The 14,563-nt window shown below is 41.8% G+C and overlaps 1 protein-coding gene across 3 annotated transcripts in view; it reads right to left on the reverse strand.

Annotated features, from left to right (window-relative positions):
* LOC121293122 (structural maintenance of chromosomes protein 1B-like) overlaps positions 1-14,563 on the reverse strand; it is a 185,253-nt gene that overhangs the window by 33,373 nt on the left and 137,317 nt on the right. The window contains exons 19-20 of one of the 3 annotated variants that reach the window (XM_041215815.1): positions 11,288-11,311; positions 4,933-5,031 (exon numbers count right to left, since the gene is read on the reverse strand). In XM_041215815.1, coding sequence (XP_041071749.1) covers positions 4,933-5,031; positions 11,288-11,311 — 123 coding nt within the window. Of the gene's footprint in view, positions 1-4,932; positions 5,043-8,788; positions 8,828-11,287; positions 11,312-14,563 lie in introns of all 3 variants that reach the window. The other 2 variants (XM_041215816.1, XM_041215814.1) reach the window with 2 other exon arrangements.

Here is a 14,563-nt window from a genome sequence, read left to right on the forward strand (position 1 = left end):
TCTGCCTGATTTCCATAGCAACGTCGTCCCTCTCACTTGTGAACACCGACGCAAGGTATTCATTTAGAACCCTACCTATGTCTTCTGGCTCCACACACAAATTACCATGATGGTCCTTAATGGGCCCTACTCTTTCCCTAGTTATCCACTTACTCTTAGTGTACTTATAAAATAACTTTGGATTTTCCTTTATTTTACCTGCCAATGTTTTCTCATGTCCCCGTTTTGCTCTCCTAATTTCCTTTTTATGTTTCCCCGACATATTATATACTCCTCTAGGGTTTCTGCTGTTTTGAGCCCTAGGTATCTGCCATAAGCCTCCCTTTTTCTTTTTATCCAATCCTGTATATCCCTTGACATCCAGAGTTCCCTGGATTTGTTGGTCCCACCCATTGTCTTTACTGGAATACGTTAGCCCTGTACTCTCCAGATTTCCTTCTTGTATGAGTCCCACTGATCTGATGCAGATTTACCTAAAAGTACCCAGTCCACTCTGGCCAAATCATATCTGACCTTATTAAAATCGGCCTTCCCCCAATTTAGAACTGATTTCTGCCCCATCCTTTTCTTTTCCGTAACAACCTTGAATCTAATGGAGTTATGATCACTATCTGCAAAATGCCCCCCCACTGATACCTCTACCACTTGCCCGTCTTCATTCCCTAAAATTAAGCCCAGGACCGCCCCTCTCTTGAAGGACCGTCTACGTACTGGCTTAAAAAAACTCTCCTGGATACATTTTAAGAATTCCGCTCCCTCTAAACCTATCACACTATGACTAATCCAGTTAATGTTGGGGAAGTTGAAGTCCTCCACTATTATCACCCTATTATTTTTACACTTCTCTGAAATACACATATCTGTTCTTCTATTTCTCTCTGACTGTTTGGGGGCCTATAGTACACTCCCAGCAATGTAATTGCTCCTTTTTTGTTTTTAAGTTCTACCCATATGGCTTCATTTGAGGAGCCTTCTAAGATGTCATCCCTTCTTAGTGCTGTAATTGAATTCTTGATCAATATTGCGATACCCCCTCTTTTACCTACTTCCGTGTCTCGCCCTGAAGACACCCTATATCCTGGAATATTAAGCTGCCAATCCTGTCTGTCCCTCGAACATGGCTCTGTGACAGCAATGACATCACACTTCCATGTGTTAATTTGTGCTCTCAACTCATCTGCCTTTGTCAGACTCCTTGCATTAAAATAAATACAATCCAACCTTGCCAAATTCCCTTGTGCCTTAACTGACAGCGATTAGCTAGGGTGAGCTGTCAGCAATATTTGAGCCACACTGTGTGACTCAGAGTAGGCAGGATTGCTCTAGGATGTAGTCTATCTGAAGTATGTGTTGTGTGTTCAAGTAGAAGTGAATTCCTTCTCTGAGCTGCAAGGCCAGTCTAATATTGACCAAGCTCAAGATCGAGTTTTGCCTTGAACGACTTTCCTTTTAAACAAACTAGAGAACAAATCTTCATTTTTTTTGTTCGTCAGGGAATATTTACAGTATCTTGATCTCTCATCAGGCAGTTTGCAGGCCCTCCAACCTTCCTCAAACAGCACTGTGGATGTACATACACCACATGGACTGCAGCGGTTCAAGAAGACAGCTCACCACCACTTTCTGGAGGGTGATTAGCGATGGGCAATAAATGCTGGCCTAGCCACTGAAGCCCACAATGAATATAAAGAAACACCAGCCCATGCAACTAACTCCATCATTATTTGCCATCTCTGCTAACTGAACACATTGTCAAATTGCATAGTTTCCCATTGTTCTCCACTCACCATCCAGATAAAGGTAATGTTTTCAGAACTGCATAGCTGTGCTTGTCTTTTTGTGGGAAATGTGGAACTCTGTTTGCTTCAGTCCTACTCAAATTTTTCTTTGTTACATTGCCCTGTCTGTGCTATGGCCAGTGACATTTATTACAAGCCCATTAACTCCCACAACTGTCTGGATTATATATCTTCCCACCCCAATCCTTATAAGGGCTCAGTTCACTTCTCCCTGCCACCAATGCATCTACTCTGATGATGCCACCTTCCACAACAATTTTCAAAATTATTTCATTTCCCATAGCAAATAATTCCCCTCCACAGTGGTGGACAAAAGCCTTGGATAAGTTTATCCTATTTCATGTGCTTCTGCCTTGACACCTCCCCTCCCTCAGGACTCACAGGTTCCCGTTGTCCTCCTTATCCACCAGCATCTACATTCAACAGCTCATGTTCTGCCGATTCTACCACCTCCGCACATGTAAATATCTTCTCAGTCAGAAGGAGGTTTTGGAAAGTGGTGTGGGAGGTGTTGCATGAAAGGTGTTGCCTGGTGAAGAAGAACATCACTAGTAAGGATGGAGGAAGAGGGAGTCACCCCTTTGGAAAGCAGAGAGGAGGGAAGAACAGTGGTAGAAATGTCAAATGATTTGTCAAATGAAGTAAATTATTTTTGGTTAAACTTGTGTGAAGTGTGTTGCTGCTGGGGAATGCAGCAGCTCTACCACTCTATCAGCCATAATCACTACCAGCAGTATCTGCTCCTAAACTTTCATCACTGTTGTTCTGAAACAAGTTAAGGGACATAATGCCGAAATGGAATTAAAAAGACGACTTATGAATTTTCTGTGCCTGCGGAGAATAGACTTGCTTCCACTCAAATTTCGCAAAACAATGCAACTGAAACCACAAACTCAGAAAAACTATACCAACCCCACAACAATCTTTAACACCACGACAATCTTTGCCACTACATGTTAGCTATTTTGTGTGCTGTTCACGGCCTTTCCCAAAAATTGTCAGAACATTTATGATTCAAAATTTCACCATCGTGAGTGTTATTTTTCTTTCCAAAACATCCAAACCACTTAATCATAACACTGAAGAATATCCTAAATAAATAGTTCCTTAATTCCCGTGCTGAGTACATCACCCCTTAATTTGTGATACAGACGTTTTAAATTTTCTTTCCATTCATTAACGGGGGCAGAAGGATAAGATGTGGATGTTGGGCGAAGTCACCCAGTGTTAAGATTAAGCACTCCTACATCAGACATTGGAAAACTAAATGCGGAAGCCCAATACTTATTACGGAAGTATATAAAAAGTGTAGTTAAAGTGAGCATTGGTCCCTTAGAGAGTGAGACTGGGGAATTAATGGGAAACAAGGAAATGGCAGAGACTCTGAACAAGTATTTTTAAAAATCTGTCTTCGTAATAGAAGACAAAAAGCATCCCAACAATAGAAAATAAAGGGGAAAAAGGGAGGGAGGAACGTAAAACAATCACGATCACTGGAGAAAAAGTACTGGGAAAACAAACTGGACTGAAGACTCTCAAGTCCCCTGGACCTGATGGCCTGCATCCTAGGGTCTTAGAGACAGTGGAATAATTAGTTGTAATCTTTCAAAACTCCCAAGATTCTGGAAAGTGATGTTCTTCTTATGGATTGGAAAACCCCAAATGTAATACCTCTACTAAAGAAAGCAGGAAACTATGGATTAGTTAATCCAACATCTGTCATTGGGAAATGCTAGAACCCATTATTAAGGAAGTAGTAGAAAATCATAATACAATCAGGCAGAGTCAATTTGGTTTTATGAAAGAGAAATCACGTTTGACAAATTTAGTAAAGTTGTTTGAGGATGTAACAAGTATGGTGGATAAAGAGGAACCAGTGGATGTAATGTACTTAAGATTTCCAAAAGGCATTCAATAAGGTATCACCTGAAGGTTTACTGCACAAAATAAGAGATCACGGTGTTGGGGGTAATATATTAGCATGGATAGAGCATTGGCTAACTAACAGGAAACAGAGTCAGGATAATGGATCATATTCAGATTGGCAAAGTGTAACTAGTGGAGTCCCACAAGTGCTGGGGCCTCAACTATTTATGGTCCATATTAATAACTTGGATGAAGATATTGTAGCTAAATTTGCTGATGATACTAAGATAAGCAGGAAATAAAGTTATGAGGAGGACATAAGGAGTCTCAAAACGATAATAGGCTGTGCATGGGCAAAACATTGGCAGAGTATAATGTGGGAAAATGTGAGCATGTCCACTTTGGCAGGAAGAACAGAAAAGCAGAGTATTATTTAAATGGCCTTTGAAATAGCTCTGCAAATTTTAATTCTTTTATTTGTGATTGACAAATCCATACTGTAGAATGCTGCAGTACAGAGGGATCTGGCTGTCCTTGTAGATGAATTACAAAAAGTTAGCATGTCATCAGGAAGGCAATTGGAATGTTGGCCTTTATTGCAAAGAATTGGAGTATGTAATGAAGGAGATCTTGCTATAACTGTACAGCACAGTTGGTGAGACTGCACCTAGAGCACTGTGTACAGTTTTGGTCTCCTTACTTAAGGGGTATATACTTGCATTGGAAACAGTTAAGAGAACACAAGAACTTGAAGCAGAAGCAGGCCATTTGGCCCCTTGAGCCTGCTCCACCATTCAATGAGTTCATGGCTGATCTAATTGTGGCCTTAACTCCACTTTCCTGCCTGCTTCCCCAAAACCCTTGACTCTTGTGTCCATCAAACGATCTTCTAACTGAGTCTTGGATATATTCAATGACCCAGCCTTCACCATTCTCTGTAGAGGAGAATTCCAAACTCTAATGATCCTCCGAAAGAAGAAACACCCCTTCAACTCTGTCTTAAATGCGAGACCTCTTATTTTGAAACAGAAGCAGGATTAGTCTATAATTAAACATAAAATGTAATATAAAAGAATTATAATTGTCCAGATCAGTTGTGATATATAGTGAACATATTCACTCGTGTTTGTGACAAGTTGGTCAAAACTTTAGCCCTTACAAGTTATCCATATTTTTCATCTTTCACCTTACCAGAGTGGAAGTTCTATATAACTACAGGATGTTTCTAAAATAAGAACCAAAGCAGTTGAATATTGAAATTCCTTACTTTGAGATCCGTTGGTAAACTGCTGTAGTCTATTTCAAAAGCAGCTTCTAGTTCAAACACACCTGTTGTGACTTGGGTACTTTCAACTTCCGTTAAAACCTGTAATAAGACTCTGATTTACTTCCTAAACATTATTAATGCCTCTGAAAAGAAACAGTTTTCTCAATTTTTTCCTATCTTCTAGTAATTTTCACTAATTCCATGGCAATAGCCTTTTCTTTTAAATAACCCTTAAACAGAACGCATTGATCATGGCTTCTGTAAGAAACTACTCAACACATTCTACCATACACCTATTAATATAACACTATTTTTTGTACACTTTCCTTATCAGGCTTATGTTGAGCGTGATGTATGTCTTCAAGAGAAACCAACCATTGTAGAAAGCACAGCATGGGTATGTCAAGTTCTGAGCTTTTGATTGCTTTCTTCAGAGAAAGGATTTTAGGATGGCTTCAAACAAAGCAAATTCACACAGATTTTCTTTTATTAAAAAAAGACAGCAGACATTGTGCTTTGGGGTACCCAAAGGTTGCAGAATGTGCTATTTAAATACAAGTTCTTTGTTTACGGCCAAGATTTTCCAGTTGGGCGGGCTTGGCGGGAACGGTCAGGGAGCTGACCACTGTCTGCGATCGGCTCCGCACTGCGGTTTCACACAGACAGGCCAATTAAGGCCTGCTCTGCGTGGATCACGAGTGGCAAGCATTACCTGTGTATGGGGGGAGGAGGAAGAGCGGGCCTGGTACGCAGTTCTCGCAAGCGTGTGGAAGAGCGCTTCAATCTCCCTGAGGCACAGAGCTGCCTTAGGGAGATTGAAGAGCTTTTTGAAAAATTAATGAATACTATAAAAATTCAATGAAACGTCCCCTCATGTGACTGTGTCACATGAGATGGGACATGGTTTTAATTTCAAAAGAAAGTTTTTATTTGATTTGTAATAACTTTAGGAAACCTCATCCTGCTCGTGGTTGAAGTTTCCTAAAAAATGTAAAAGCCACATGACCTTTTTGCCTGCCCGCCAACTGTAAGGCTGGACGAGCAGCATAAAATTCAGGTTAATTAGATCCTTAATAGGCCTTTCAATTATCGGCGACGTGCAGCTGAACTAAATATTGCGACAGTGCGCGGTGGGGGTGTTGGGATGCACGCCCGACATCACCGTGCACCATTTTACATTCCGGCGTGTCAGGCTCGCGCCGGCATGCTAAATGTAAAATTCTGGCCTATATTTATAATAGATGGAAAGGTCAGCCTGTGAAATCGCATAGATACAAACAAGTGCCATGAGAGGGTCATTTGTTTCATTTCCATCTAATTAGCCAGGATGGCCTCATTCATTTTTAAAACAACTGGCAATGTTTTCTTAAAGCCCACACACCAAGTTGGAGAAAGGAGAGATGGGGGTATCTGGTTTTATTGACAGGCCTATTCTGAAATCAATGTCTGGCAGGAGGTTAATGACACAACACTCCCCATGGCTAGAACACAGAGAGGACAATGGGACTTGGATAGTTGGGTTTTAAACAGAAGACTGTGGATTTGGGCCTGGAATTGGAAGCTAAAAATGCAGGAGTCAGTCTTTGCAGTTTGAAGATTTCACAATTATGACAGAAAAGGACCAAGTTGATCCAATCATGATGTTCGTTATGATGGAGTTTAAATGTTAGGGGTCATGAGCTAATTGGTTCTAGGCTAACAAAGGAGCACAAATGGAATTATTTTTCATCTAAATGATAATAGAGATTGAAATAAACAACCAAAAGAGATTATTAAACAGTATAAATGAAGTCAAGAAACAACTAGGAGCTTTTGAAGTGCATTAGGAGACTTGGACATGGTCAAAGGGCTGGAAAATGGGGTCGGTTTATGAAAAAAGCATGTTGAACTCTGTGGTCAGGCATGTCATCTTGGGACCATATTAACCCTGAAGAACTCCCAATTACCTCTTCCAAGGAGGATTGTTACAAGTTTGTCATTACATAATTGACATGTATGGAGTGTGGTAACCAAGTGGTTATGTTAGAGACCTTTAGTTCATCTACCATCACAGCAAGCTAAGAAACTGAATTCACTAAATAACCATGAAAGGTGGCCTAGATGTGGCGCCATCCAACAACAACATGTTTATATAGCACCATTAATGTAGTAAAACATTCCAAGGCACTTTGCAGGAGCATTATCAAACAGAATTTGACACTGTGTCACATAGACCAGATGACCAAAGGCTTGGTCATGGAGGCAGATTTTAGAGCACCCGAAGCAGAAAAGCTGGTAGCATGAAGTCCAGCTCAATGGAGTACCGCCTCAAAAGAATATTTATTTAACTTGGGGTATTTGGTGAATAAGGGAATTCGGCACAGTGAGGAAGATGTGCTGTCCTGGTCTTTCACAAAACAAGGATTGATCCAAAACAGAGAGTGGGTGACAGTGAGACCTGGGAGCTGAAGTCCAGAGGCATTAATTAGGTAAGCAGGTATGTGATTGCTTGGTGAATTTTAAGGTTTTATTTTCTCTAAACTAGGGCAATAGTTTAAACTAAGGCCAAGAAAGTATAGCATTGTATTAAATTTTTGGCTTATTTGGTTAATCTACTTGATATGACTATAAATGATCATTGAATAAAAACTTTAATTAATTAAATAAATAAAATAATGCAGATCAAAGATCTGACAGAACATGCTGTGTGTCTGCACTGCAGAATGTGGGAGTTTGTGTACAGCGAGACTGTCTTGAGCAAACATGTCTGCAGTTGTCTCTATCTTGAATCTCTCTGACTTGCAGTCATTGAGATGGGAATGCAAGGAGAGAATCCAGCACATAAGGGAGGGGAAGGAGATTATGGAAAGTTTTATTCAGAATATAGCCTCATTCCAAGGGAAATCACAATTTCAGGAAAGGGTGTGACTGGTGGGAAGCTGGATAGTGCTGATTTAGAAGGGGTTGAGAAGGAGATCCCACAGACATTGGTCCTGTTCAACAGGTACAATGTACTCGCTGCCTGTGCGAACAGAAATACTGCAGGGAGGATAGTTAAAATGCAGTTCAAGGCACATTGGTTCTGAAGGATGTCCCGGAGGTTGAGGGGGCAGGGGGGTAATGGAATAGAAATGTGGTAGCAATAGAGGACTCTATAAGTAGGGCGATAGATGGCATACTCTGCAGCCAAGAACGAGAATTTCGAAGGCTGTGTTGCCTAACCAGTACCACAGTAAGGGATATATCACAGTGCCTGGAGAGGAGCTTAAAAATGGAGGGGTAAATCCAGTTGTTGCAGTCCTTGTTGGAACAAATAACACAAGTAGGAACAAGGACGAGATCCTGCTGAAAGACTGTCAGGAGTTAAGACTCTAAATTAAAAATGTAATACCTCAAAGATAATAACCTATGGATTATTGTCCAAACCATGTGCGACTTAGCATAGGAGCAGACAGGTCAGGTGATGTGGAAAAAAAGGGATTCCTTTTCATGGGGACACTGCATCAGTTCTGGGACAGGAAGGGCTGTTCCAATGGGACCCATGTCTGAAGAAAAAGGGTAAATAGGGAAGTGGCAAAGGTTTTAAACAAGAGGGAGGGTGGGACCCCTTCCTTCCCCTGTACTCCCTTCCCCCTCTCTCAATCTCCCCGTCCCAAGTAAGGGGGCTGGTGGGCAGGGGTACAAGGGTTGGGGGGCGTGTGAGTACAGGAGCTGGAGGGGAGGGAGTATAGAGGGGGATGGAATGTGCAAGGGAGGGGGTCTGTGAGTCAATGTGAGCCTCCTGGGGAGTGAACTCAGGGTGAGCATGGTAGGATGGAATGGTGAGTGAGGGGACAGAGGGAGCCAGTAGGGTGGGATGGTGAGGGTACGTTGGTACTGGATATCTTCATTGCCCCCCTCACCAACCTCATCCCATCTTGACACCTCTTCCTCTCCCACCTCCCGGTACATCTTCCTCTCCCAAACACAGCTGGACCTTCCTCTCCACCCCCTTGAGCATCATCTGTTCTGAGCAGACCCCTAACTTCTGTGGGCTGCTTTGCAACAGAATCATGTCCATGAGAATCCACCCACCATGTCATGGACCTTCCTCCAGTGTGCCGTTGGTGTCTGGCTCTGGCATCTTCAGTTCCTGGGATGTCCGCGATGTGAGCAAGGCCCTGGCGCTAAGTCCTGATTTCTGCACGTCACACTTGTCAAGACGTGTTCTGCACTGGTGTGCAATCATGCCGACGTAAACGGACGATCCAGCGGGGAGGATAGGTGAATCTGGCGGGCTGGCCTTATAATGATATGCAGATGTATTACAATGACGTCTGATGGCGGGGAATGCAGTCCGCCATCGATGGGCTGAGTGGAAGATTGCAAACTGGTTTCATGATGTCGTGAAACCGATTTTTGACCTTCTTGCCATATTGTCAGCTAACGCCGCTGAGCATGCCTGTGCCAGCGAGTGATTCTGCCCAAGGGCTTCACAGTACAGGATACAGAGGCTGACCTGGATGTCAAGATTCTGTTCCCTGACCTTGCTCACGAATCCTTTGATTTTACCCATCATGGAAGCTGCTCCGTCAGTGCAGATGCTATTGCACTTTGTCCAGTTAAGATGGTTTTCCTCTGAGCAATTCTTTGCAAAAGAAGAAACTCTTTTTGATAGAATACCTGACAGTGGCTAAGAGCTGGCAGTGTCCATCAATATCTGTAGAATCATCAATTTGCAGGGCAAATTTTCCACTCATTTCTAATTTTTCTTGAAACACCAGTTCAATATTAACTGATATTTTGTCAATATGCAGTTTGACAAAGTTGATTTATTTGGCGAAATCAGCTCCCAACATTACTCTCTTAATACTTTTGCATGCCAGCAAAATTAGGTTTTTGGCAATGGTGTGTGGCTTCTTTGATTTCGCTATGAGCTCTGGCTTCTTCCCTTACTTGGAAATTCCTTTTAGGACCCCTCCCTGTCTCTTCTCCTCTATTTGGGACCTCTCACTGTTTACCTCCCTTGTCCCTCTCTCTGGGACACTTGCTGGCAATGGCGCTCTGCACCCAGTCACCAGACCTGGGTTTTCACACCCTTCTTCACATTTTCTGCACAGGCATACAGGGCCTAGGCTGGGCCTGACGAATATTAAGAATCTAAGCTGCACATGTGCAGCCAGTTCCCAGCTAGTGTATGAGCAGCCTGTTCCCAGTCAGTGCATGTGCAGGGCACTCGAGGTTCATTGCAGTTCTTGACAGCACACTTTGGTCAACCTTCATGGCACACTGCTGCTGTAAAATTTTTAAAATCATTTAATTTGCCTGTTGCATTTCTTTTATATTTAGTGATGAATTTTATTTTGCAAGTTATTTCAGTTAGGAATGCACAGTGCTGCACAAATATGGTACAGTATTTCAACTTGTACATTGTTTCCTTCTGGGCAAGAAATGTCCAAAGGAACCCAACTCCAGCTTTAACACTGATTCCTACCGAAAAGTATAACTCACTCTTTTCTTTCAGGGGATGGGGGCATCATTGGTCAACCAGCATTCGTTGCCCATCCCTAACTGTCCTTGAACAGATCTTGCTAGGTCATTTCAGAAAGCAGTTAAGAGTCAACCACAATGCTGTGGGTCTGGAGTTATATCAGTCAAACCAGGTAAGGATGGCAGATTTCTATTCCTAAAGGGCATTAGAAAACCAGATGGGTTTTTACAACAATCAATGATAGTTTAATGGTCACCATTCCAGAGACTAACTTTATACTCCAGATTTATTAATTGAATTCACACTGTACCAGCAGCCATGGTGGGATTTGAACCTATGTCCCCACAGCATTAGCCTGAGTCTCTGGATTACTAGTCCAGCGACATTATCACTACACCACCATCTCCTTAAAGTCATTTCATTTAAAGTCATAATTTTCAGGAATGTAACCACAACTTAAAATGAGGACATACTGTACATATCAGGATTGAAAAGCTGGGTCTTTGGACCCTCTGGACACAAGTCCTGTAATCCCGCTAAGTTATTACCCAGCAATAGGTCGACTCCATGCAGTGGTAAGCTTGGAATGACCCCAAGTTAGCCTGGTAAGCAGCTTACTGTTCAGGTTAATTATTACCAAAGGAACCTCTACACATGCTCCAGGAAGTCCCTTAATCAGTACTTTGGTATCCATGCTGCTTTCAGGTGAACATGTCCATCTCCTGCCATGAGCAAAGTTTGCCAGCAACCAGTATCCCTGAGAACGCTGATCTCCTTTTCTGGCTTTTTGGAAAACCTAGGGGTCATTTCCCCTTTAAGCAAAAAATCCTGACAAACATCTGGGTCAGTTGTTGGGACATTTGAGTACAGACCCACAATTCTCATGGCCGTTGCCAAAGGTTTAACCTCAGAGCCCCCTGTTGGTTTACCCTGGTATTTCCAACAGTCCATCTTCACATGAACGAGCTTACCACAATTAAACAAGTAGGAAGAGTCCATTCCTGACTTCTTTTCGAAGTTGGAGAACAGTTTGTCTTTTCTGCCCCAATCTCCTCCTTTGAGCTTTTTCCTCCTTCCCTCTCTGCCCTTTCACTGTTATCCCATTTCCCATTGTTCTCCCACTTTCTGTCCTTCCCAGACCTCTGGAGATTATTTAGGTAAAGTTTTGCTGCATTAAAGGGTATGTGGGTCAGCTGATCATCATCTGCCATGATAGCAGAGTCTCATACCCTTATTGCCCTTTGCTGTTCAATATGGGATCTGATTTTAACAGGACACTGTTTATGAATTCCTTCAATAAAATTATTTCATTTGTGTTTTTGAAAGAGGGGTCGAATTTTAGGGACCTTACCCAGCAATCAAAAGCCATGTATTTCTCTCTCTCTCTCAAACTCAATGTAGTTTTGGGCAGGCCATTTTTGGGAATTTCTGGCAGTATGATCCCAGAACGAACCTGTAGACATTTAAAATGACAGTTTTTGTCTGATCATAATCCAGAGAGCTTTCTTCTGATAGCATGGAATAAGCTTTTCATGTCTTATCTACTAATTCACCCTGTAAGAATAGTGTTCAAGACTCTTTTGGCCATTTTAATCATTAAGCAATTTTCTCAAATGATTTGAAGTAGAATTCAACCTCCTCTTCACTCAACTTTGGTACCAATTCTAAACGTTTCAGAAAATCAAAGCTCTGCTCTGAATTGGAATCAGACTTAGAATCAGAATTTCTTGTGGCTCCCACAATGTTCAACTTCAGTTTCTCCTTTGTCAATTCAAACTGTGGGATCTCTTTCTCCCGCTGCAATTCCATTTCTCTCCCCTCTCTCTTTACGTTTCTCTTTCCCTTACTCTTTTTGCATTTTGAACTCTAATTCCACCCTTCTTATGGCAATTTCCTTTTCCGTTTGGATTCTAGCTAACACTACTTTGTCATTTTCTGCTTCTAAATTTACTGCCTCTGATCTGGTTCAAAAGCAAGCAATTACCTAGGATTTAGATTAATTTGGCTTTTTTCTCTTTTGGTCTAATGTTTACATCCACCTGCTTGCCTAGTTCTTAGTTCTTTAATATTTAATGCTTTTAATGTTGTCCAAGTTGCCTCACCCTAATATTCAAAAGCTCTAGCATCAAATGTGGCCATCTTAAATACCTAGTACAGTGAAACGAGAAAGCTCGTGGATTGATTTTTCCTTTTTTTTTCTAGCTCCAGTAACCAATTTTAAACCTCCCACTTCCATTTTTATTGCTGTCCAATGGTTTCAAATTCTGGATTCAAGCCCCCAATCTGTAACAGGCGGGGAGAGAGGTTTTCTTCTTTCTCCTCATCTCTCAGTTGTCCAAAAAAAGATGTTTTAGAGGGACTGTTTAACCACTTTTGAGTGATTTTCAGTAATGGACATGAAGAAGGCTTTCAGGTAAGCTTAAATCAGAAAAGATAATGTTTATTCATACAATACCCTGAAATGTAATTGCAATAAAGCACACTCACTCGCTCACGCACAGAGACATATACAGAAGGAAAGATAGATTCTATAGAGAACAAAGAATGCAGCTAGATTAAATACAAGAAGCAAATCACGAAGTTAAGAAGTCCTTTAAGGTGCATTCATTGTATGCCTGAATGGGTTCTCTATCGTGATCTTTGGAGATAAATGGAAGTTGGAAGTCTCTGAATTTCCAAATGAGGTTATGCCCCAGTTCTATACAGGTGGATCTTTGCAGGTGAATATGAATTAATCCCCCTCGCACTGCCTGAGCTGAATGATTGTTAGGCAGGATTCTGTTCTCCTGGCTGGAGGAATGCTCCCTTTTGTCCTGATGATTTCCATACCGACCTAGTTCCTCTCTTGTGCTTGAAGAAAGTTAAGATTGGATATCTGATGACAGTTCAATGATCAATGCCTCCATTGTCCACATAACTGATGTGAAGTTAGAAGCCATGGCTACACAATTGGGTTTTAATGGTGGTTATTCACATCTGCTTATGATGAACTGGTGTCTACACAACTCTCTTTAAGTTTTAAACCTGGAGACATGAAGTCTGGACTTGAGTTTTAGGTATATACCCAGTCAATAGGAGGTGTAAATTTACAATTAGTTTTGCATTGTGAATGTCTATTCAAAGGTGGGCCTTCCACCTATGGTCATTTACATTTTAAGAACTTTCCAGAAGCATGTTAAGATATGAGTTAACACAAAAAGGTCACCTGACCCTCGGCAGAATTCTGACCACTTTTAATGTTAATTTCAAAAAGTCCATATTGACTGAAGTCTGTATCTTGAAAGTTAGGAATATTGGGCTGAATTTTCAGAGTCAGGAACCTTTTAAAAATGGTGGATGGGTCCCAATTCTGGGATTCTCAACCCATTCCTGGGCTGTCTGATTGTGGGGATTGTCTTTAACGGATGCCGGTTAGTTCCTGTCAAAAGCTTGCACATGACGCTCACGATCTGGCCGGCTCCATTGCAGGGATAGGCATGGCCTGCTCCTCTGCAATTTTCATGGAGTTGGGCCAGGATTTTAAAGAGCCGTGGTTCACCGCCCCAAAGAGCAGTGATGAACCATAGTCTTCATGAGGGGACCTTTTAAGAGGTGAGTTCAAAAGGTGCTCTTCACACCCCCATGCCAAGATAAGCTACCCCGCACCCACACTCCATGTTACCTCATGCCCCCATGGCCCCTCATGCTCCCTATGCCAAGCTATGGCAGTTCCATTGGCCCATTGTATAGAACCATTGAATCTAGAGTGACAGTAGGATGTATAAAAAAGTTCTAAAAAGTAATTCATTTATTATTTTCTGCTATGCTTAAAGAAGTAATTTCACTGCAAATAATAAAACTGTCAATTATCCAGGTATCCTTTAGAGGAGGTAAATCATGGTTCAGCAAATAGGCAGCTGCAAAATATCATTGTGGATAAGGGCCAAAGGCTGGACGGATATAATTTTAAAAGTAGAGTTGTAAGTGAATAGGGAGAGGGTTTCTTCCAGTGGTGGACATTGTTCACTATTAATGTCTTCTGAAGTGACCTCAGAACTGACTCAGTATTAAAACAATTCAAAAAGTGGGCCCACCACCACCTTCCCAGGACAACAAAGAATGGCGAGTGGAATGGGTCTAAGATTAGTGTTTTAAACTTAATTGGTCAATTATGAGGGAATGAAGTCAGAGCTGGCTAAAGTG

The sequence above is a fragment of the Carcharodon carcharias genome, chromosome 21 (genome assembly GCF_017639515.1).
Source record: "Carcharodon carcharias isolate sCarCar2 chromosome 21, sCarCar2.pri, whole genome shotgun sequence".
NCBI lineage: Eukaryota > Metazoa > Chordata > Chondrichthyes > Lamniformes > Lamnidae > Carcharodon > Carcharodon carcharias.